The sequence below is a fragment of the Cibotium barometz genome, chromosome 4, assembly GCF_041138505.1.
Source record: "Cibotium barometz isolate CiBa-2024 chromosome 4, ASM4113850v1, whole genome shotgun sequence".
NCBI classification, from domain to species: domain Eukaryota; kingdom Viridiplantae; phylum Streptophyta; class Polypodiopsida; order Cyatheales; family Cibotiaceae; genus Cibotium; species Cibotium barometz.
The window spans coordinates 25338276-25363906 of NC_141049.1; the positions used below are offsets into that span (position 1 = coordinate 25338276).

Consider the following 25631-nt stretch of genomic DNA (forward strand, 5'->3'; position numbering starts at 1 on the left):
TGTTGGGTCACATTAACTAACGTGGAATCCTCATCGTGGACATCAACCCATTCAGTTTGTTTGTGTTTGTGTGCATCATCGTCTTCTTCACTCGAGCTAGTAGATGAGCTTTCTTCAATAAGAAAGTCATCATCCACATTATCCATTTGAACATACCACTCCATGGTGATGATAGAGCAACGGTGTAATAAAAATGACAAAGAGAAGAGGAATAAAGAAGGGAAAAAGAGGTATTTAGTTGAGGGATCAATAAAATACAAGAATAAAGAGGACACACATCACTCAGGCCGAATTTACTTGACAGCCCGAATTTACTAGTTGCGAGCGTATCTTGCTTAACTTCTATGCTTAACTTCTGAATTCTTCACACTTTACATACCTACTACAATTGGTCATTAATACATACCCATCTCACTTTTGGGGCTCTTACTTCAAAAAATATATTATTCCTTCTCATTTATTGGCGCCGTCCGCCATCCGCCGTCCTACACCGAATTTACCAACTTTCTCGAATTTACCAAATGCCGATCGACGGCCCATATGCCATGATTTGACTTTTTTCTCTCTCCACCCTTGATCCCCTCAAGAGCTGAGCGTGTCATTTAGAGCTGAGGGTTGGCAACCCTTCTTGTGGCTATTTGCGCCGCCTCTTGGCTGTCTAAACATGGCCCGCCTACCCCTAAAGGCGGGATGTTGTTACCCACGAACCCTATTTTTAGGGTTCGGGCTTTCTCTCTCCCCGTCACCTCCCTCTAAAAAAAGACTCTTCTTTTCCCTAAAAGCTGTATTATTTTGTCATGTTTACAAAAAAAAGAGCCTTTTTTAACCCAAAAGAAGCACAGTTGGCAATAAGAGGACATGGACCATTCCTTTTTGGAAAACAAAGTAGAGGAAGAGAACAACTCCAAAAGCTCTATAAAAACCATCATGTACCTTAGTTTAGAAGAGAGAGAGAAGGGATCGAGCTACCTCACCATATGATTGTAAGGGGTTTCCCTTTGAGATGCAATTAAATTATGATACTGGTTTTTTTCTGTTTCACGAGTTTTGTTCACCTTTGTCAATGCTATGGAGCTTCATCTCTTTTCTCTTGGTCTATCTCACTTTGTTCCCAATTTACAAGTGTGGTGTGCTTCGGTGTCTTGTTTCCCTAGCCGGGTGTGTGTAGAGCTCCGCCTTAGTCTAGAAGGACGACTTGGGGTTTGCTTTATGGGTGCTGATTGAGTAGTTTGGTGAGAGTAGAGGGAGTGCTTTGCTCTTGCTCGAGGAGTGTTTTCTATAGTGAGAGTGCATAGGGGTGTTATAGACAAAGGTTTGTGTTGCTCCCGTAACACACATGGTTGTAGGATATCCATCATCAAAGTTGTCTTCATTTGATCCTCTCGGATCAAAATGAAACTCGCCATCGGGTTCATGACCCTCATAATCATCTAAAGAGCCAATGCATTCATCAAATATCTCCACTTTATCCTTGTGCTCATTCTCAACAAGTTCGGAGATCACCATGTTGAGTGTCATATTCCTTGCTTTGCATGACTTTGGGTGCTCTTTACTCCATTTTTTACCACACTTGTAGCACAAGACCTTACTTCTCAGATCCTCTTTAACAAATTTGCTTTTACTTACCCATTAGAAGCTTTCCCACCATCACAAATGGGTCCCTTTGAATGAGCCCCACCAAATCTAAAATTGGTCTTTCCACCTTTACCATACACTGTAGGATAACTTGGGATGGTGGTAGTGGTTGGAGAAGCTTGCTTAGATGACTTCTATGATGGTGGAGAGGATACATTGATCAACCTTATAAGTTCCCTCATGGAAACTTTGGCTAGCATACTTTTCTTCATAGGTCTCGATCAACACCATTGCTTGCTTGAGATTGATCAGCTTTTGCGCCTTCACATTAGCCCTAATGTTTGGCTTCAATCCCTCAACCTCAATGTACATGACAATCTTGAAGTGCTCACCAAATTCCTTCACATGCAACATGAGCTTGACAAACTCATGAGTGTATACACTCCCCGTGTGTTCTAAATCATCCCATTCACATATGAGCTTGTTCTTTTAAAGTGTAGAAGTGAAGGTCTCCCTCGACTCTTCCTTGAAGACCTCCCAAGAAGTAAACGCATAACCATCACTTTACAATTCTTGCCACCACATAGCCTTACAAATGTAGAGTGGCGAAGTAGACTTTGGCCTTCTCACTTCTTAGACTAATCTCGAAGTACATGTCCAATTTGTTGGTCCATTTGAAATGCTCATGGGACATCTCTCACCATCAAACTTGGTGAAGTTAACTTTGTCTTTCACTCCATCATTGTCCCTTTGGTAAGTGCCCCTTGAGTTACCCAAATTCACATGGGCATTGGTTAGTCTTCTATCCCAAGTACCATTGGTAATCGGTTCTTCAATCATCACTCCTTTGCCTTTGTCATGCACAGTTGGAGGAGGTACTTTGATCTTGTGGAATTTCTCACCAAGATAAGCAAATGCACCCTTGATTTCTTGTGCAATGTACTCTTAAGTCTCCTATCAAATCGATCAAACATGCCTTAAATCATGTTTTGCATAGCTTGCACAATAGCTTGCAAGTCATTTGAAGCGTGTATGATCGAAAGCAGAATTTGGTAAAGCATGTGATGCTTCACAATGCACTTGACCATCCTCATTAATCACTTGACGGCCCTGACTTCATTGGCACTTGACCATCCTCATTAATCACTTGAGCGGCCCTGACTTCATTGGCACTTATATTAGCATGATTCTTCGTTTGCCTTGGATCTTGAGATGCTTTGCCCGACCTTCCTATGTTCCCCATGTTCATTTGCAACTTTGGAAAGGTTGAAAACCCTAATTTGGGTGTAAATGGCTCAAACGGAGTCAAAATTCAACATGCTAGCCTTACACGCTCGTGATGTCGAGATGAACACTTGTATCACCCTAGATCTCATGTTTGACAACAAGTGCTATATCTCTCTGTTTTGACTTTTGTGATTTGCAAGTGAAAATAGACAAATAGCCAAAAATCTCCAACAAGTGATCCAAATGGCATATTCTATAGCTCGATGGAAAGATCTTGAGGAGTACTCACAACCCCTTAAGAGGTTTGACTTCAGTCAAAGGGCAAGTACTCTTTGTTTTAATTTTTTTTTTTTAAACTCAACTATGTCAATTGACCACCCAAATAGTAATGGATCGGGGAGTTCAATGGCTCTTCTCAAAGCTCAAGGGAGTACTCTTGGAATATGTAAACACTTGAGCAAGATACAAAATAGGTTATGGCTGAATTAGGGTTTTTGCTTATGGTTGACCTTGCCGGTTGGGATAGCAAACAATACTAGAATTGGAAGCTTGATAGCTCTAGACTTAGCCTCCTTAGGGAGTACTAAAAGGCTATGCAGACGCTAATAAATAGCCCCAACCCATTTTCACTGAATTACGTTTTTGTGGTCTTGCATAACATAGTCAAAATTGTGAAAACCCCCAATTCAATGCACTCAAGGCTTCCATTGTCCATGACACTTATGTATAAGCTTTCCTTGATCAAGAAGGCGTTAATCCACTGCTCCTTCAATGCATTAAAGCTTTCCCATCAAGTGTAGCCACGGAGTTTTGAGAAAATTTTTCCATGGTCTCCAACATGAAAATCACACAAATACCATTGCATTGCCTTGCCAATTTGAAACCATGCCAATACCAAAATTGTGTTAAGGATATGAATGAACTATTTTCTGATATAACGAGTTTTGTATGTTTATTCTTATAGAAGGAATCTTTATCCCAGGATTCTGAGAGGGTTGACCAAACTTTAAGGAACCCCAGAATCAGTTGGATCTAAAGTTTAACTCCTTTTTGGATTTAAATAAAGTGGTCTTTTCACACCTGAGCGTCTTGGTTAAGTTGGAATGGTTAAGTTGGAAGAAAAAAAGGACTTGACAAGAATTTTCGTATTCATAGGATCATGGATCGAGGTCGTCGTGGTAGAAATGTTTACCCCCAACTCGATGAGGAAGAGCTTGACCCAGATGTTCGTAAAGCTCTTCATAGATCTCAGCTTGGACCTTTCAAAGGTGAAGAGGAGCACTTGGGAGAAACAGTAGACAAGTGGATCGAAGCCATCGAGGAGTACTTCGATGTCACAAGCTACAACGAAAAGAGTAAGGTGGCTCTTGCCAGGCTGAAGATCGTAGAAACAGCCAGAGTAGCGTGGAGGAACCACTGTGAGACAAACCGCTTGGATTGAAACACACAGACGTATGGGATGATCGCAAATCATACCTTAGAAAGAGATTCTGTCCTCCAGGCTTCTTGGAGACAAAGATGAACGAGTTCCTGGAGCTAACCCAGGGAAGCCGAACTATGGAGGAATATCACGAAGCATTCGCTCTTCTCCTTAAATACTTGCCACAGTTGCATGAAGAGCAGCTGATGGCCAGGTTCATTCGGGGAATGAACAAACCCTTGGATACTTAGGTGAAGAATGCTAAGCCAGTTTCTATGGCCGAAGCAGTGCGGATGGCGAAGGATTTCGCTAAGGCCTTTGTTGTCAAGGTCTCGCCAAAGCCAACACCATCGTCCTTCAAAAGATTCCTAGCCCCAGAAGGTGATTCTAATTTTCCGCCTCCTAAGAGACAACAAGGTCCTAGTCAAACCTAGGATACGGGAAGTTCCAGAATGGAAGAAAGGCCTTTTTCTCGGAATACAATCCCCTGGAACTCAACTTCAGAAATTCCACCCTTGAACAAAGAAATTAAATGCTTTAACTGCCAAGGATATGGTCATCGTAGCATGGAATGCCCAACTCCTTTTGGATCAAGGTTTTCAGGACAAGGAAGTCAAGGACCAAGATTCCAGGTTCCAGCTCCTTCCTTCCAGAGTAATCAAGGTTCTTCTCGTCAAAATTAGGAAAATCCCAGAGATAGACTCCCTAACTAATCCTCAGCTTCAATGCAAAGTAATGCAAGACCATAGTCTAAGAATTGGGGAGATCAAATCGAGAAGTTCCCAAACCAGTCATCTACTTCCAAGGTAGTAATGTTGGAAGTAATCGAAGAAGAAAGAGATGAAAGAGATTATCCTCCAGCTGCTGCGAGATGAGGACATCTCACGTTTTTTAAGTGGGATAGAATGTAAGATTCCTCTCTCCAGCTTTTGAGATGTAAAGGTGTAAGAATCTCTCCTTCAATCTTTGTAATCATCCCCTATTCAGAATGCAAGAAAACATTGTTTTCTCTTGTTTTTGGTCTAGAGAGAATACAAATTTGAAATATTTTTGGATAAGTATTTTTTCCTAGTCAATAGGAAGAGATCCCCTAAAACAGAATCTTAAAAAGAGTTTTCCAATGTGCATTAGAAATTAATTGAATATGTGCATTGGATATCTTGACCTAGGGGTATATAATTTCAAAAAAAATTGATTAAGGTCCAAATAGTGTTCAAAAAGAGCCAATAAGGTTAATCCAAGTGTTGGAATAAGAAAAAGGCAAAGAATAAAAGAAAATCTCCCAAAAATGAGTAAATTCTCACATAAGATGAAGAGTTGACTAGTATTGGGGTTTATTAGTTAAAAAATGTGATTTATTAGTATAAAAATAAAATTTTGACACCTCGGGATGGGGGGAGGGGGATCATGAAGGAGACGCCTAGAAATCACATCAAGGGGACATTTTTAATTCAAAAAAATGAGATATTTCATCTCTCTTCCTTCAAACCAAATCAAAAAAGTAAGCCAAACTAGTCTAAAACTTGTCCAAAATGGATCAAACTGAAGCTAGAAGCCTCTAGATTCTAGTTGGTGGACTTGGTTGGTGGCCTCCCTCTCCTATAATAGACCCCCATTCCTTTGTATTTTCATATTGGAGTAACTCTATGCTAGTGTAATTTTCAGTTTAGTGTAATTCTATTAATCCTCTTCTTCTCTTGGAGATTACCCTCTTCTTCTTGGTGGCCAAGCTTCTTCTTGTGGGCTTCACTTCTCTCTAAAGAATCAAGCCAAAAACCAAGGGTAAGCCTAAAACAATGGTGTTTTACTCTCTTCTTCAATGGTAATCTTCTTCCCAACCCCTCTAATGCTTGGGAAGCATTTTAATCCATGGTTTCTTCTTTAAAATCATGCTTTTATTGATTATATTGTTTAAATGGATTAGTGCTAATATTTTATGCTTAAATGTAATGTTTTTGACTTGTAAATCTCTCTTTTTATAAGAATACTCATCTTTATAGATTAATCCTTCTTGGAAGAGTCCTCCTTTTAGTGCATATCAAGATCACATTAATGATGATGTTAATGGTACTTATGATGTTGCTTCTTATGTTGGACTTTCTGATGGTGTTCCAATTGCCACCTCCTACAATCATGCATTACAACCAACTCATTCAAACGCCGTACATGCTGCTCTTTTTTTTTTTGCTAGGGTTCTTAATAGTGCTTATGCTATCACCCATAATGGTGTTTACAATGCTATGCCGAGTATTCAAGTTGTAGCTCATATTTCTACGAGTGACTTATATTGTTGCTCATCATGATGATCAACTATACTTTCGGTTTCATTCCACAAAAGCCTTAAGTCACTCATGGTGTTGATGACATTATTGCTGATTCATAGGATGGTTCTTCTAAAGCTACTCATGGTGTTCAAGTTTCTAATGGAGTTCACATGGATGTTGTCACCATCTACATTCCCAATTTACAACACTTTCCTTTGGATGCTATTTATGCCACTCTCTTTGCTATTTGTGCTGATTTTTTGAATCCAAACTCTCTTGATGGCCTTAAGGATGCTCTTGCTGATCTTTATGATGAGGGTTTATCCCTTCTATTGTTGCTCATGGTGGCTAATTCATTACATAAAGTTTCTGACCTTCTTCATCCCATGGAAGGGGGGGAATACACATTGAAGTCTCTACATCAATCTGATCTTAATGCAAATAACAAAAGATGCTCCAACTAGGATAAAGATAATGAAGCTGTGTTCCATTACGACTTGAGTCAAAAAGAAGCTATTCGCTAACAACCTCTCTGTCTCACAAGTCTCAGTTGACCTTGGATAACTCACACTTTACACATGTAAATCTTAGCTTATTAGAAATTAACCTAAATAATTGGCAACTCACCCCTATTCAAAACTAGTGAATCTTTTTTATGTACTTGCATGCATACTCATATAGACACATGGATATGTTTCCTCTCACAAGAGAGGGATGTAGGAATACTAGTGTGAATGCCCACCAGATGTGAACCATATGGATTAGCAGTTAGCCACCAACATCTATGTAATCATTCCTCTTCTCATGCAAATACTATAAACCTATTCCCCCAATTCTCTCTCTCTCTCTCTCTCTCTCTCTCTCTCTCTCTCTCTCTATTTTTATCAATGTCTATCTTCAATGGATTATGCCCTCCAGGGCTACCTTTTGTTTTCACAACAAAATCCTTGACACATTGGATGAGTCTTCTCAACTTTTAACTCTTATCTTCAAGGTTTGGTTGCCTTTCAAACTGTAATGTAATTGGTTTCCCAATCGTGAACTAGCCTTGGATCTCTTCCCTTCCGAGGATCATGATGTACGATCCTCTCCTCTGAAAATCCATCACCATGAATGTGTCGAGGAAGACTAGCTCAATTTTCTTAACCTTTGCATTGTGAAGGAAATCCAATGGTTTAGACTTTTACCTATGAGTGGTGGACTTCCCCAAGTCTCTCAACAATCCTTGGCGATTATGTTAAGCCCAACACCACCATCCAACATCGCGAAAATCATCAATTCTTTGTGATATATAATATTCCTCCCCAAGCCTACAATCGATATGTGAAAATCTTTGCATTTACCAAGTAAAAAGCTAGTGAGAGAAACCAAGTAGGACCTAATGACGCTTTGTCCAACCATTAAAATCTCTTAGGAGGAGAATGTCACCTAGCTTAGAGTAATCCATAATGTCCTCATAAAGGGGAAGGTATGGCGATTATCCATTGGGATACGCACATGAAGATGTCTCTAGCAAGAAGTAGCAAACTGTGATATGCACTATTGTCCCCTAGTAGGCAAAGCCTCATCCACATGTAACGTGTTTCCTTATCTCTTGACCAATGTAGGAATCTTGCAAAGGTGTGGCATGAATAGGATGAACCCCACTCCTCCACATGCTTTGATCTCCCCTCTGTATATTGACTCCTACTTGTATCCACATACCTGTGGCAATCCTCTCAAGGCTCTATATTTCTTGGAGTGTAAGATGATTCCCCTTCCCCCCTTGTGAATGTCTCTGTAAAGCCTCCAAGATCCGACTATAATGTGTCGTTGCACTTCCATGCATGACTATAATGTGCCATTGCACTTCCATGCATAGATGCAAACTCCTAGAAGGATGAGTTTTGAGAATCTTTTTTAATTAAAAATTTTATTTTGGTCTTAAAACTAGTGTATGCAATGAGAACTCAAATCAAACTTCAAAGAAGTAAGATTTTTAGAGTACCATCCTGATGAGAACTGTAAAACTAGCGGAGTCAATGGAAATCTTCAAAAATGATCATTCAAGATTAGATTGTGGTCAAGTAACCTCTCAAAATTTATCATCTAAATATTTTATGAACATCAAAGGAGCCAAAATACGAATTAATGAGAATTTAAGTCCTCGAACTTGCCCAAGTAAAGTGAGGTAATAATAGAGCTTTTGATATAAAGAGAAAAATAAATTATGGTAGGACTCGCTTTTGAGAGAACATAAATATTGGCTCAACTCCCGAAGATTTATAGCCTTAGAATCATAGTATAAGGCTGGTGACCCCACTATGCATATATGTATAGGGTCAAAGTTCTCCAAGAGGCACACGTCAGATGTTGCTAAGGTTACAATTAGATCCAAATTCCCTAACATTATCCGAGATGCTAGAGAGTACCCACAATCACCAACTGCTCATAACACCTCCCAACTTACACAATATTTTTTCACATCTCTTGCACTAGGGTAAGATGCGTCGCCCTGCATATATACATAATTCTATTGAGATTCGATAATCCCTACGAAAATCACTAATTAATTACCAACGCTGATCACCTTAATAGTAGGATGCAAGGACAGAACCTTCACTGTGGAACACTCAACTAACCACAAGATCTGTGTTCACACCAGCTCAGAGGCCACAATATTCATGACCCTTAGCAATATCTAATGTCTACATAACTTGCAATCTACCACAATCCACGTACATTTGTTAAGTGTCTATAATTGTCTTCCTTATTAACAATCCATGAAAGCTACAATTTATAAGCACGCATAAAGAGACCTGTCTCTTAATTTCAACCTCACAAATGCAATGACGCAGCTGTAAAGCCTGCTACGTACTGACTAAAGCCTTTCATTAAGGGGGAACTAGAGAGAGTAATGAAGGAATTTTCAAAAAACAGCCATATCTACAAACCAATCACAACATCAAAGCTATTGTCAATTCAGGGACTAAAAGGCTTTAAAACAATGTTAGAAGAGCCTTCTTATGAAGAGCAGCAGGTGTAAGATTTCAATTTGGGCTCATATACAAAATCAAAGGGAGGTACTAAACAGTGGCACCTAAACCTTCAAATGTTACAAATGTTACGAAGCCAAATAGTTGCAACATCGACACCTGGACAGGGCGCCTACTCCTACCGAGACAACTCCATAGCAAGAAAAAAAAAGGGGGGTGTAGGAAGTCACCCCAGCTAGCTTATTGCTAGAGCGGCCCCCTCATGCTTTGTCATCATGAAACTCCCAAGAAGTCAGCTTTGGTGACTTTCCCTTGCGACAATTCTTCACGTAGCGATCATTATCTGCAGGCCTTTCCTGACCAGGGAACACCAAGAAGCTTGAGAACCCTTTGCCCTTAACCTATCAGGGCACTCCGTACAAGATGCTAGGTGAGGGTGCTCTTGATTTTTAGGGCAGTTTCAATTGACCCATTCGTTAATAGCTTATTAATACCTCAAAGAGTGTTCTGAATGATGCAAAACATGGCACTTGTAAACGTGTACCAGCACCCAACTTACTTTGACAAAACAATCATGTTACAAGACTCACCTTCACTGTTGCACTGGATAGCATGGACAGGATACTGATGCATACAGAGTTTACAGTCATCGCAGGAGACCAAGAATCGTAAAGAATGTCTGCAAGCATGTCAATAATAAAATCAATCTCTCTCTCTCTCTCTCTCTCTCTCTCTCTCACACACACACTTTGCAAAATAATATCTTCTAACCAAAATGCACAATATTTCATGTGAAAGAGCTCTAATGCAGTTGCTGATTGAAAAAATGGATATTACAATGGCTATCAAAATCCAGACAAAGAATGCAAACACTAAGGTGGGACACCATCAAATCCCTTAAATCCATTCAAAAAAGTTTATGACCACCGGCTATTGAGGATTGTGCCTCCTTGATACAATTTGGGTGCCCATGGAAGGTAGAGAGAAGGTGGTGATGGGTGAGACCATGCACCCATCCACACATTTGTGTGGGTGGTGTGTGCCAAGTAGTGTGAGCAGCCCACTGTTAACTAAGGTGTGCCCAAAGAGTGTTTGCATACCCCAAAGGGTGGTTCACACCCACTCACAAAAGGGGCTGTTGGCCGCCCAAGTTTTAATAATGTGTGAAGCTGCAAAACCAAGTTAGAACAAATAACAACTTTCAAATAAAACTTAGCGTTTAGAATGTACTTATCACCAACAAAATAGATTTAAACATAACCCAAGGGTTCATAGATGTCTAATGAAGTCCACAAATATCCAATCACCGCCAAATAGCCACCAGAAACAGGCACAGCCAAACAGGCTCGGGGATGCCCACCATGCCACACAATGATGATCCACGCGTCAACCTGCTCTCTTCAGCTCGCCACCCTTCACTTTATAAAGAGTTGATGCGCTTTCTCAAAAACGCCAAAAGCAAGATTAAAAACGCACTTTATAAGGTTATTAAACCTTATAAACAATAAAATCCCTTTTGTCCCCTTTCACACTTGGGCTGGCCACCATATATGGGTTTCCTTTTCATATCCAACTGATGCCTGTTCACGCTATCCACCCCGTGCCCGTGCCCACCTGCTTGCTGTCCAGAGGGAAAAACACAGGGTCGTAACAGATTTACAACGTGAATAGAGGCTGGACAGAGGTTAAAAACTGATAGAATGTGCAGCGGAAGAAGGGAAAGTGGAAACACACGAGAGAGAGAGAGAGAGAAAGATGGAGAGGAAACATAGGTGAGAACCTGCTCTCAATATCATCACCAAAAGGAATACATGTCCCGAGCAAGAGGGGAGAACCTCGTATGTGAAGAGCGATGAAGCCAATCTAAAGAGGAAGTGATGAGCAGATGCTGTCTAGAAAACGCAGCAACAAAGAGGTTGCAAATCTGAGAAAAACGCAGAAGAGTGGGTGCTGAAAATAGGGCTGAATCTAGGGCAACAGAGGAGTCGCTGAACCGGGAGCGATGATACCATGATAGAATGTGCAGAGGAAGAAGGGAAAGTGGAAACACAGGAGAGAGAGTGAGAGAAAAAGATGGAGAGGAAACACATGTGAGAACTTGCTCTCAATATCATCACCAAAAGGAATACATGTTCCAAGCAAGAGGGAAGAACCTCGTATGTGAGGGACTGCAGCAAACAAAGCTAGGCCAACAATGAGAAATGAGAGAGGTATGCTAGCTATATATATGCCCATATGAAGGCAGCCGACTGGTGATAAAGAACCTCCACGACTGGGAAAATACCCATGACCATAAAATGGGGAATAAGTATGGGTAAAATATACGTGAGGGGTGACCATCCCCTCAAGCTAACATGGTCAGCCCTAGAGGCTAAACTAGGACACCAAATGGGACGCCAGCAAGAAAGGGATGATGTCTAACAAAAACAGGGAGGAAGAGCTAGTCGTGGGCTTCTAAACAGTTTTTTTTCCGACCTGAGGTTTGCAGGCTTGTGTACAACTACTGGTCGCTGTCTTCTGTGGCTACTGAGGGCTGGTCGACTGCTGAAAACAGCCTTTGAGGGTTGGTCAACTTGCTCTATGAGCCAGACAGGAGGAAGATGATGATGTTGAGTTGTCCCGGGCTGATGTAGGAGTGCTATGGGTTGTCCATAGTTATCCTGCATGTGCTTGATGTCGGGAATGCTCACTTGTGCTGAGAATTGTCAACAAATTCAGATTATGTAATGTGTTCTTGTTTTCATATTGTATTGGAAGAAACAGGTGCAGCCAGTGGTGAACCCTGGGCACCCACAAAGTTGTATTGGAAGCAGACTCCTTTTTGGTAATCTAACCATAAAAAGAAAGGGGGGGGGGGTCAGCCCATCTTCTGGCCCCTGGTGTGCTGTGCTGTGTAAATTTGTCATCTTGTTTTATCTGGCATGCTTACGTGTATTTTCAAATTTCATGATTGATTAGATTTTCCGTGTTCAATTGCCCCTTCCGTTTACGTTGGTATCAGAGCCTGGCTTTCTACACAGTTGTGCCTAATATGATGCTGGATATAGCTGTAAGGAGTCATTATCCGTGAGAGAAGTTTGGGATTCTGAGGTAGCCCACGTCTTATTGTCGCACCTCGAAAGAGGTTACCTTTGGTTTAAGCGGCAGTGAGCATGTGGAAAGACTTCGTGGCCCTCCTGTCTGTGTAGGGGCACTGTTGCACCCTTGCAGTCTATTCGGTATCATACTTGGGAAACTGGTAGACATCGATTCTAGGGCACGGAAAATTCTTTTCTTTCTGAAAAGCTGAAAGATACATTATGGCCAGCCAGTCTGATCATTCTGTGGAGGACTCCACCCCCCATATTCGCCGCATGCGGGAAGAAGATAGAGACACGGATCATGTTAGGACTTTGGCGGGTAACGATCCACCGTTATCTGTCAGGGCTGGGGATCAGCAAGATATTGATGCCTTGATGAATGAGCTTGAAGAGCTCCGTGCTTTGGAAATAGATATCGTGATGTACAAAGGGTCATAGAATCAAAGTCTCATGTCAAGGCTGATGTGGTCACTTTTGATGCAATTTCCCAACAGATGGGAATCGACAAACCTCGAGAGTTGGCTGTTACTTATTTAAAAAGCCGTGGCGAAGTTGTTTCCGATGATGAGGGCGAGTGGGTCTTCACACGACAGCCTCGCAAGCTATCTCGTGAAGGGAATTCCGATGATGTTGTGAGAGGGCATGCAAACCGCACCAGTGATGTGAGAGGGCATGCGGCCCGAGCAAGTGATGTAAGTGGGCATGCAGCCCGAGAAAGTGTTTTGAGGGGGCTTGCAGCCCATGCAACAGATTTGAGGGAGCATGCAACCCGATGAGATGATGTACATCGATATGCAGGTCAGGTCGTGGGAATGATGAGGGGTTTTCAGCCCATTTGAGAGATGCAAAAGATCTTCATGCATTGTCAGTGGTAACTCCACCTTCTAGGTATATTCCTCCTCCTAAAGTTCCATCCAAAGTGGAAGGTGTTACGCGGGAAATCAGTCCTAGATCTGGGCATTGTCGTCAACGTAGGCATGACGAGGAGGATGATGTATTAGAGCGTCGGGATGCCCGTCATGGCAAGAAGACCAAAGAGTTCAAATCAAGGGACAAGGACATTAAATTCGAGAGCTATAATGGAATTTTGGATACTACCAAGGCACTTGCTTTCATAAGGCAATTTGAAATAGCCTTTTGCACTGAGGAATTTACCGAGAAATCTATGCTCAGGCATGTGGGTATGCATCTTAAAGAGACTGCAAGTGATTGGTGGATGACAAAGCTTTTGGATAGGACAGTTGCCCGTACATGGAGTGCTTTCAAAGAGCAATTTTATGATCAGTTCCTTCCTCCTCACTTTGAGAAGGATGTACGAAAGGAATGGGATTGGCTAACACCGGATGAAGGCGAATCCGTTTCTTCTTATGTTTCAAAGTTTGGCGGATTCTTCTCAAAGTCACACCTTTCATGACAATTAGTGAGGACGAGAAGAAAAGAAAGTCCGAGTCAGGGCTGCAACGAATCATTCAAAAGAGCCTTGCAGTGTACCCCCACAACACTTTACAGGAGCTCATATACTCGGCAACTATTTCTGATGAGTTGCATGGCAAGGGAGCATCAAAAAGACAAGAATTCAGCTCATACAAGGGAAAATTCAGAGCTAGAAATGAGCAGAAAAAGGGTGGACAGCCACCTAAGTTTATGTCTCATGAGTCCAAGGATGCAAAAGGGGGCTCAGAAAAGAAGCCGGGGGGTAAAAAGGATGATCCTAAGCTGTCTAGATAGTATATCTTTGATTGCATGAGAGAGGGGAAGTGCTTCTCATGTGGGAGCAAAGATCACATGAAAGCTCAATGCCCCAGAATCTCAAAAAGAATAATGTGCAGGATGCCAAACCGAGTGTGAATGTTATACCCGATGTTCAGGGTAACACTGCACATGAGCCAAAGAGCAGGATTTTATGCAAAGCTTGGGCAAGTTAAAGAACCAAACAGCTTTATTCCTTTTTGATAATGCCTCAACAGATAACTTCATATCCATACAGACGGCTGCTGCTCTTGGGTGAAATCTGAGGAATTGGGCCTGGACTTTCATGCAGATGCTGCCTTTGAGGGCAAGGAAGTTAAGGTCACTCCCATCATTGGGAAGCTTTGCATACAGATTCAGGGATATTTGGATCATGAAGACTTCCTCATGGCACCACTTTCGGGATGTGATGTGATACTTGGGATGCCTTGGCATTACCGATTGGATCCCAAGATTTTGCACAAAGAAAAGAAAATTATGTTTACTCATAGAGGTAGGGAAGTTTGTATTGATGATGCGGATACTACTAGGAGTACCATACCCGTTGTAAGCCATATATCTATTTCAAAGGCAATAAAGAAATCAGCTTGTTCTTACTTAGTCTTTGTACGTGATAATGTTGAGAATGATGCTATAGCTTCCGTAGATCAAGATAAGATTGATTTCTTAAGTGAATATGCTGATTGTTTTGTTGATTCACTACCAGGACAGTTACCCCCAGAAAGGCCAGAGGATCATTGTATTGACATAATCCCTAGGAGAGCTCCTCCTAACCAACCTCCTTATAGGGTGAGTGCTACCCAACAGGAAGAAATCATGACTCAAGTAAATGATTTACTTGAGAAGGGGTTGATAAGGCCAGGATCTTCGCCTTATTGTTCTCCAGTTTTACTTGTGCAAAAAAAGGATGGGACATGCAGGATGTGTGTTGATTATAGGGCCCTTAACAAGATTACTATCAAGAACACGTTTTCGATTCCTCGAATCGATGATATTCTTAATAAACTTGAGGGAGCTGCTTGTTTCAGTCGCATTGATCTCAAGATGTGCACAAAACGGCTTTTCGAACATTATTTGGATTATATGAGTATTTGGTTGTGCCATTTGGACTTACGAATGCTCCCGCCACTTTCAATAGAATGATGGACAGAATTTTTATACCTCACCGCAAGTTCACATGAACTTTCTTTGATGATATTATCATTTTCTCAGAGAATGAGGCTGAACATAAAGAGCATCTTGCCATTGTTTTTGAAGAGCTAAGGAAACATAAGCTTTTCATCAATGGGAAGAAGAGTGAATTCTTCTTGTCAGAAATTCACTATTTAGAGCATATTGTTTCCAAGGATGGAGTACGCATGGATCCCGCAAAGATTCAAGCAATCGAGGATTGGCCAGAACTGCAAAATGTGCATCAAGTTAGGATGCTTTATTGGTTCATGCTCGTACTATCGTCGATTCATTTGACACTTTGCTTTCTTAGCTTTCCCGTTACATGATCTAACGAAGAAGAAAGTAGCATTCCGTTGGTCGAAACCCGAAAGACAGCTTTTGAGAAGTTGAAAGATGCCATCATATCAAGGCCAGTTCTTATTATTCCAGATTTGCATAGACCTTTTGTGGTCGAGTGTGATGCATGTGGAGATTGTTTGGGGGCTGTTTTGAACCAAGAGGGACATGCAGTGGCATTTGAAAGCCGCCACCTACAACATGCGGAATTGTATTTGCAAGTTTATGAGAAAGAGTTGTTAGCCGTTATTCATGGCCTTCAAACATGGAAGCATTATCTTTTGGGGACTGAAGTTATGGTAAAAACAGACCACTAGAGTTTACGGCACTTTCTTACACAACCTAAACTCTCAAAAAAGTATCTAAGGTGGGCAAACTTCTTGTCCATGTTCCATTTTCAGATTTTGCATACCCCAGGCAAGAAGCATTTGGTGGCGGATGCTTTGTCACACAGGCCACAAGTGCATGCCGTAACTACCGCCTACCATCATGACTTATTAGGGATGCCGGATATGTATGCTTTGGACACAGATTTTCAGCTTATGCTGATTTGAATCATGGTAATGCTGTCCTATCTTATTCGGTTAGAGATGGGTTTCTGATGATGCAGAATCGTATTTGTGTAGTGCGTGAATTACGCCAAAAGGTTATGGAAGAGTGTCATGCTCCACCATATGTTGGTTATCGTGGTATTCTGGCTACTATGCAGGCTTTGGAATTTTGGTCAGCTCTACGGAAGGATATTGAAGCTTATGTGCGAGAATGCATAGTGTGTCAGAAAGTCAAGTTTGACAGACACAAGACACCTGGTTTGGTTCAGCCCTTACTCATTCCCCAGGAACCATGGGAAAGTATTGCTATGGATTTCATTATGGATCTACGAAGCACATGGAAATGATGCTATATGGACTATTATAGATCGTTTTAGCAAACAGGCACACTTTATTCCTGCGAGGAAAACAATCAAGCCAGAGTACATGGCAAAGTTGTTCTTAGCTCAGATTTTCAAACATCATGGCATGCCCAAGTCTATTGTGGGGGATAGAGATCCTCGGACTACCAGTTTATTTTGGCGAGCATTGTTTGATAATATGGGCACAAAGTTGAGTTTTTCATCAACCTATCATCCTCAGACGGATGGTCAGAGTGAAATAGCAAATTCAGCTGTGCTTGACTTGCTCAAATTTTATATATCTGAGCAGAAGTCACATTGGGAAAAGTATTTGCCATTGGTTGAATTTGCATACAATAACACAGTGCATTCTTCAACTAATAAGGCTCCATTTGAGATAGTCTATGGCAAGGTGGTGCTTCCACCTATCTTACGAACAAAAGATGAAATCTTTGCAGCAGATGAGTATGTCCGTGATTTGGATACTACGTTTGCACACGTTCGGACAGCCATAGAAAGATCTCAAGCTAAGCAGAAAAAGATAGCTGACAAACACAGGCGAAAGGTGGTTTTCAAGGAAGGTGATTGGGTATTACTAAAGTTTGAGAAAGCACGTCTTCGGAAGCGGCCAGGTCAGAAAGGCCGGTTTCCTAAGCTTTCAAACAAGTATTACGGGCCATTCCAAATTTTGCAGAAAATAAATGAAGTGGCATGTAGATTGGTATTGCCCGATCACTGGAAAATACACAATGCCTTTCATGTCAGTTTGCTGAGGCCTTATGTGGGGCCACCTCCTATATGGAACTAGTTTTGGAAGATCCACCAGAAGTGGATGAACTTGAGGAGGTATTGCAACCTGAGTAGATAGTTTTTCATAAAGAGCACAAGCATGCAGGTGGCAAGCTAGTGCCCAGGTATCTTGTGAAGTTTAAAAACTATTCGGCTATGGATGCAAGATGGATGGACGAGGATTATTTTGTGGATTATCCTGAACTTCTGAAGGCCTACTTGGAAGCCTTTCAGTTGCGGTCAACTGCTTAGAAGCCCGGAAGAATGTCTCAAAATTCCTTACAGCTTCTATTTATTTCTATTGTTCATGTGTGGCATGTGGAGCCTGACATGACATACATGTATGGCTGGTGTAGCTTGACATGGTGTGTCTATGTGGCATATGGAACCTGACATGACAGTACATGTATGGTTGGTGTAGCCTGACATGATAGTACATGTGTGGCTTGTGGGACCTAACATGGTGTACATGTATGGCCATGGAGCCTGACATGACGAAAGTCTCTGGGACTAGCTATCTTGGAGATCTTGTGTATTTATGTTCTGGGAAGGTTCCAAAAGGATCATGAGCCCTGGACATTTTATCGAATACAATTGAGCAGATGGGTGTTTCTTCCAATATGTTTGCACTCATGTGTGCATGACTTTGATTTTATCTTTGAATGACTTCTCTTGTTTGCCTGGACAATGCCTGAGATTTCTGCCTGTGTTGTCCATGGGGCCGAGGACGCCTCGGCACCCTGTGGACATGTATGTGCACACCTGTTTGGGACTTACAAGTGGTCTACATGTGTTTTGCAAGTGGTAAGTATTCCTAAAAACTCAATTTACAGCTTTATGAGTTCACATGTTAATAATTATGGGTGTAAGTTCACACTCACTTATAAGTGACCGGACAACTTATAAGTGAGTACACATTGAGCAGGACTTATTTAACACAAGTGGCGGCCAAAGACCGGGCACTAAACATTATTTGGACCTCCTTCATGTAGGCGCCTCTTTCTGGACCAAAAAAGCACACGTGTGGGATATTTTCAACGGGGAAGCCTCTATTATTGACAAAAAAAACTCTTCATTGAAGGGGGGCTCATGCTTTTCAGGGTGCATGAGGGCTGGTCGGCTGGTTTTCAGCCTGTTGGCAAGTTTCTACAGCCATCCATCATGACTGAAGTTCACCGGATGCATGGGAGAAGCTGGCCGACTCCTTCTGCATGTTCTCCAGTGCTGGCCGGCTGATTTACAGCTTGAATAGAGGCTGGACAGAGGTTAAAAACAGGGAGGAAGAGCTGGTCGTGGGCTTCTAAACAATTTTCTTTCCGACCAGAGGTTCGCAGGCTTGTGTACAACTGCTGGTCACTTTCTTCTGCGGCTACTGAGGGCTGGTCGACTTGCTCTATGAGCCAGACAGTAGGAAGATGATGATGTTGAGTTGTCCCGGGCTAATGTGGGAGTGCTATGGGCTGTCCATAGTTGTCCTGCATGTGCTTGATGCCAGGAATGCTCACTTGTGCTGAGAATTGTCAGCAAATTCAAATAATGTGATGTTTCCTTGTTTTCATATTGTATTGGAAGAAACAGGTGCAGCCAGTGGTGAACCCTGGGCACCCGCAAAGTTGTATTGGAAGCAGACTCCTTTTTGGTAATCTAACCATAAAGGGGAGGGATCAGCCCATCTTCTGGCCCCTAGTGTGGTGTACTGTGCAGATTTGTCATCTTGTTTTATCTAGCATGCTTATGTATATTTTTAGATTTTCCGTGTTCAGTTGCCCCTTCCGTTTACAGCCACAAAGGGAAGAGAGTCTAGGGCCTTGCACAAAGAGCACCCAAATGCGGAAAAAGTGCATGGTACTATTTCGGAGCATAATGTCACAAGAAGCCAATGGATCTGGATCTCAAGAGAACCCCACAGTAAACCTGAAAGCTTCGCACTACAAGTGCTCTCATCAACTGTCCTCTTTAAAGTTCATTTTTGGAGATTGTACATCCTTTTACAGAATTGGGGCAACCTTCCTCTTGCCTTTGTTCACATTTGCATCAAACTTATATTTCACATGACCATTCTCAGCAGCAAAGGCAGACTTTACATGTTATTGCAGAAGTTGATTTGGTTAGATCTCCATGCCATGTTGAATGATGAATGCTTTGAGTAGAAAACCAACATATTCTATCATGTGTCCTGGTTTTCTGTTTTTAGAGCTGGAGTCTAACACGGCCTTAGAATGCCGCCCAAAGACTCAAACGGAGAAACACTTTTGTCATTAGCTTCATCGCTCCCATTTCTAAGAATGATATCGCTACCAACCTTAAGGCATTGCCCCAGCGGACTCATTAGGAGCTGTGTGTCCTTGTGTGTAGTGGCAAACAATGATGAGCATTACTCGAGAGTGATTGTGGGTTCAAAATCTCTTGGAGGTCTAGCTATGCTGAAACATAGAGGTCTCTCTTACCAAAAACTATAGATGAGGGTGATAAAGGTGAGGAGGAAAAGAAGTTTCTTATCCAGCCAAAATGGCCAAGCTCTTGCCTACACACAGACTCACAAGAGCTCAAGTTCTCTATCAACAGTCCAGGCCATTCTGGATATGAAAAAAGCTGTTATCAGCTGGAACACACTGGTATCAAGCTATTTCAAGACCCGCTTCCAACCATGCCATTCAAGCTGGGACCAAGAAAAGAATCACGGTGATACCTTGTCAAAGGCCAAAAGGGTGAGGATGGTTAGTCAAAGGCCTTGAGGTAATCAAAGAGTTTGTTACAACCCCACGGATACCCTAAACGCAAAACACGAGTGATTAGTACAAACCCCGTGAGAGGGGTGCAAGCTAACTCACCACCCAACCGTAGGCTCAGTACTTCAATCCACCCCCAAGCCAGGGGCTAAGGCTCCAATCCCACAAACCATGCCAGTCAGCACTCGTATACCACCAACGCCTGCCTGTTGAGGCCTCCGGCATGACCGTCCGTGATCCATCGAATCCAATCATGTTCCCAATGGTACTTGGTCCATCGCAGACCACAGAGTGAATAACTCTCTCTGAACAATAATAACCCAAGTCTCATATTTATATAGTGGCTGTTGCATAAATAACTCTTTAGTGATAAATAGCCAGTATACATGGTATAGTGCACCTCAAGAAAAATATGGCACCAATCCTCACCATGCTGACGACAGTAAGTTATCTGTAACCGGCCTTCAGAAATCTGATGGGTGGTGAAACAAACACTCGCACACAAAACACTTCATCACCCATGGGAACCTGGAAAAGTAAAACAAACAGGGAAGCTAGAGTGCTCCTGCAAATAGTACAAGGACACCGATTGGCCCCAAAACGCAATGGCGCCCCTTGCGGTATTTCTTTACTTGAACAAAAATTGAGAACAAAGTACAACTTGTCGAATCCTCTACCAATAGGATCCCTTATAGCTTTCACCCAAGACTTCCAAATAAAAACTCTTGTTATCACAGCAAAGCATTCCATAGAGAAGACACACCTGTACAACACCTCCCTGCTTGAAAAGGTCTTCTCCATCGCTACCATGGATCTCTCAAACCCTTTCCCAAACAGCAGTAGGGCTATACCAAACCATATGTCCTACCCTGTAGTCATAGCTCGCATGTAACCTCGAAAAAACTAGAACCTGTTCACTAGAACCTGTTCACATGAATCCAAAGACATGTTTTCCACATGAAACCAAAGACTTGTATCTGATAAACCATAGACCTGTATCCCATAACCCTAGGCCTGTTTCCTCGAAACCAAAGTCCTGTTTCTTCTCGAAAAAAAACCAATGTCCTTTTTCCATGACAGATAAACCCCCATATGCACCATCCAATCACGGTGCCAAAAACCTAGAGAGAGAAAGATAGAGGACGTGTCAAGCAATCCCTGAATACACATAGGTCCAAGTCGAAGAGCAACACACATCTCTTCCAAGAACATCATCCTGTGCATATGTAGCTTGATCCTCTGCATCCTAATCTCGTAAACAAAACCTGCTTGCGAAGAGAGAGAGAGAGAGACCCCTTTTTCTGTTAGCCCCTTGGTGCCTCCTTCAGCTCGCCTTCTTCAAGAGAGATAGAGAGAGACCCGCACTGGCTGCTTCCACACATGCAGCCCGCCTGCACCCGCCTGACTGCCCGGTTGGCTATAATGAGTCTCCCGCCTGAGTCCCGCTGCTGGCTGCAGCCCATAGGCGCAGCCGCCTGAGACCCGCACTGGCTGCTTCCACACATGCAGCCCGCCTGCACCCGCTGCTGGCTGCAGCCCATAGGCGCAGCCGCCTGGTCTTCCATACGTGAGGCCTCCCACCAGAAGCTTGCCTGGCTGCCCGACTGGCAGCAGCCCATAGGCGCAGTCACCTGGTCGCTTGCCTGTAGTCCATGCACAGCTGCACCCTGAAGTCATGTGCGCAGCAGCACCCTGTAATCATGTGCGCAGCTGCCCTGCCTGAAGCCCATGTGCAGCACTTACCTAGTCTCCCTGTGTGCAACAACCTGTAGCCCATGCGCAGCAGCAGCACTCTGTAGTCTATGGGCAGCAGCCTGTAGTCCATGCATAGCAGGGCTAGCCGCTAGTAGCGCAAGCGCTACAGCGCCCGCCGCCTGTAGCCCACGCAGCAGCAGCGCTCAGCTGTGGCCCATGTGCGCAGCAGAGCCCTGGTCACCCGCCTAGTAGCCGATTGGTAGCCGTACGCTCAGCAGCACCCGACTCCACATGGCAACCACCCCAAGGGGATGCACCCTGTCAGACGACGATGATCCACACGTCAACCTCTTCACTTTATAAAGAGGCGATGCGCTTTCTCAAAAACGCCAAAAGCAAGATTAAAAACGCATGCTTTCAAAAATATAATAATATTTTAAGCCTTCAAAGGTTTATTAAACCTTATAAACTTTAAAAATCCTTTTTGTCCCATTTCACACTTGAGCTGGCCACACTTATGAATTTCCTTTTCATATCCAAACTGATGCCTTTCACAGTCCATCCCGTGCCCGTGCCCGTGCCCATGCCCACTTGCTTGTTGTCCAGAGGGAATAACACAGGGTCGTAACATTATCCATGGTCACAAAGAAACCTCATCAATGTAATCTTCTTGACAAAAGTCAAGACATGCTTCGCTCGTGAGTCAAAACTCATCCAAAAATAACTGCCCACATTAAGCTACACTGAATCCCCAGCTTAAAGCCAAAACCTCTCTGTCAAAAGATGACTGAATAAGGTGTTCCTAAGATCTTGTGCACTACATCCAAGAAATATGCTTGATCAAATACATGATCTAAGGTTACTGTTGGTAGCTCAAAATAGGCAAAATCAATGATCGTACAAGTAACTACAAGTAGTCACAATCTGGTCACTAGCACTCGCCTGTGATACACATGGATGCAATCGAAGCAAAAGCCTAACAAAATTCACCCATCAAAGCTTCCTGATTGGCGTCTACCTTTCCAAGACTAACCAATGTTATTTCTAGATGCACAAAGAGACTATTAATCATAACAACTCTACCAACAAAATAAATTAGATAGGTGCATAGTATACATAGCACTAGCAACGTCATGCTATAAATGATTCACATCCTCTCCTCGTTCACACCAGGTAGCTTGCAATCACTAGGATCCCCACAAAAGACATGGGTTTCCACTTTGAAAACACATGGGTCACAAGATAAACACCAAAGTACATCCGCATCCAAGAGTTCATCTAAACAAACTCAAGGTTACATTGGCAAGACCAACCAAAGAAGGCTCTCTAGTCTCCCAAGTCAATGGTCTCTATAACGAATTCTTCTCTAAAGGTCAGGGTTGTTTCCCATAAGGAAATCACCCTTCTACAACTAGACCCACTCAAATATCCAGAACAATAATCTGTCACATATCACGTACTAGATAGGACACCAAGATATGTCTCCAAGATGTGTATCTCCACCTGAACCTCCCAAGAGATCAACTACTCTTGGGCTCCTCTCTTGGATCACCCCTACATGGTCCAGATCTATCTACCACAAATTCGAGTAATCAAGGAGAATCCTAGTCCATGTTATTCAACTAAGTACAACTCAAGAAGCTATCAAAAATCTACTTCTCGTGTGATCTTCTGCATTCACGTTACTCTAACACTTGGCAAAAATCTACTTCTTGTGTGATCTTCTGCATTCACGTTACTCTAATACCAAGTGTTACAACCCCACGGGTCTCCTTAACGCAAAACACGAGTGATTAGTACAAACCCCAGGTGAGGTGTGCACGCTAGCTCACCACCTAGCCGTAGGATCAATACTTCGATCCACCCCCAAGCCAAGGGCTAAGGCTCCAATCCTGCGAACCACGCCGTTCAGCAATGGTATACCGCAAACGCCTGTCTACTGAGGCCTCGCATGACCATCCGTGATCCGTCGAATCCAATCATGTTCCCGACGGTCCAACACAAACCACAAAGTGGATAACTCTGTATGAACAATAATAACCCAAGTCTCACTTATATAGTTGCTACTGCTGCTATGAATAATTGTCCAGTAATAAATAGCGAGTATACTTGGTATTATTAACCATCTATGTACATAATAGGGTTCTTGAGGTAATCCACTATGCCACTAAGAAACATCCCCTTCACGATCCATCATCATCCACCATGCCACCAAGAAAACATCACTGATTCACCTCCACAATCCATCTAGAATCTAAACAGAAAATGTTCAAAGGTGAGTTCCAGAGCTTACCTAGGCAGATGTGGCCATTGCTGTATATATGTGGATGCACGGGAGGATTACCAGCAAAAACAACCTGTAGAACCAAATCTGGTGTTTGACAAAACTTCTGATAAACAGTGCTTACTTAGGCAAAACATCTGACAAACAATGCTTACTTGAGGAGAATCCATAGGGTACTTTTCAGGAAACTCAATTTGTAACTGAAAGCACTCTCCCTCATAGAAAGTACCCGTGGCTCCTGTGAATTCGATGGTCCATCTACAAATACAGTTATGGGTGCCAACATAGGAACAGTTAAATTGAGAATGCTGGCATGGGTGCACTGATACAAAAGTGCCGTTTGGGAATACGGACCCCACATGCAGAAAAATGAGAAGAAGTAAACCTCACTGGCAGCTTACCTTGAGAGGTCATCAGTAGGGTTGATCTTGAAGCCAACTGGCGGGTTGTTTTGCCATTCTGCAATCTCCTTCTGCAGGCGCTTAACTGCAACCCTGCCGAGGTTCTGCAGAGAAGTTAAGGTTATGACAAACCCTAATCCACTGGTAACTTACTTCAGCAGAAACCTTAACAGAAAAACTAGGGGCAGAAGAACCCTTTACCACCAGAAATCCTAAATGCTAATTATCAGGAGCCACTAACCAACAGAAACCCAGAAGGTCTAAGACGTCAGCAAAAACCCTCATCATATGCCCAAAATCTGACCATTATAACTCCTCGTAAACCCTAATCAACAATACCCTGGTCAGCAGAAACCCGCCCTGATCATCGCAGGCCCTATTCAACCCTAACCCTATCATCAAAAAGCCTTAATCATCATGATGATTGTCAGGGGTAATAACAGTATACCCTATCACGGAATCACAGAAAGCCCTGATCACAGTATGCAGTAATCATCGGGCAAATCTAGCAAAGAGAAACGCAGTGAAAGACAGACCTGCGAGGCAGGGGTGCCCATGTGGCGGCTTGTTGTTAGCTCTTCAGAAGAAATGAAGTCGACGCAGGAAAGCTAGTGCCGCCAACGGCCATGGATTTATTCTCCACAGAGTCCACACCGACACCCTCGAGTGAGCAAAGTATTTCTTTATGGTCTAATTCCACGTGCCAATTGACGTTCCTACATTTTCATCAATTTAATTATTGATTCTTCCTTTATGTTTTTGTCAAGGTTCGTTTTCTGTTATAAACAAATCTGGAGTGCTTAATAGCTTATCATCGTTAAATATGGACATGACATATTCATATATCTAAGGGCTCACAATTTTTTAAGTTTTATACTTTTTCATTTAGTGGTGTTCTATTATATATCCAGCTGAGTACTGTTGTGCAGAATTTACAGAATCATCAATACTCCATGCTTATAGCCTTACGCCTTTCTGGTGTTGTGGTGTGATGGATTGCTAGTACTATTAGCTAGGTCCAATTTTTGGATAAAATAATGCT

The 25631-nt window shown here is 42.6% G+C and overlaps 1 protein-coding gene across 1 annotated transcript; it reads right to left on the minus strand.

Annotated features, from left to right (window-relative positions):
• Nucleotides 1-9378: 9378 nt before the first annotated feature.
• LOC147639085 (ubiquitin-conjugating enzyme 15-like) lies at nucleotides 9379-25293 on the minus strand. The gene is made up of 6 exons (XM_086787275.1): nucleotides 25126-25293; nucleotides 24590-24693; nucleotides 24344-24446; nucleotides 24198-24261; nucleotides 10052-10140; nucleotides 9379-9817 (listed from the first exon to the last, which is right to left on the minus strand). Exons 1-6 carry the CDS (start codon nucleotides 25144-25146, stop codon nucleotides 9722-9724), a joined length of 477 nt encoding a protein of 158 aa, XP_086643401.1. The 5' UTR covers nucleotides 25147-25293; the 3' UTR covers nucleotides 9379-9721.
• Between the last annotated feature and the right edge of the window lie 338 nt (nucleotides 25294-25631).

Bases quoted from the DNA above. Each gene is read 5' to 3' on its own strand.
- LOC147639085 (XM_086787275.1), bottom strand. From the start codon at position 25,146: ATGGGCACCCCTGCCTCGCAG. The intron at 10,141-24,197 runs GTAAGCTCTGGA...ACATGCTTGCAG, and splicing joins CAATGGCCACATCTGCCTAG to ACATTCTTTACGATTCTTGG. The intron at 9,818-10,051 runs GTGAGTCTTGTA...TTCCCTGGTCAG, and splicing joins TATCCAGTGCAACAGTGAAG to GAAAGGCCTGCAGATAATGA.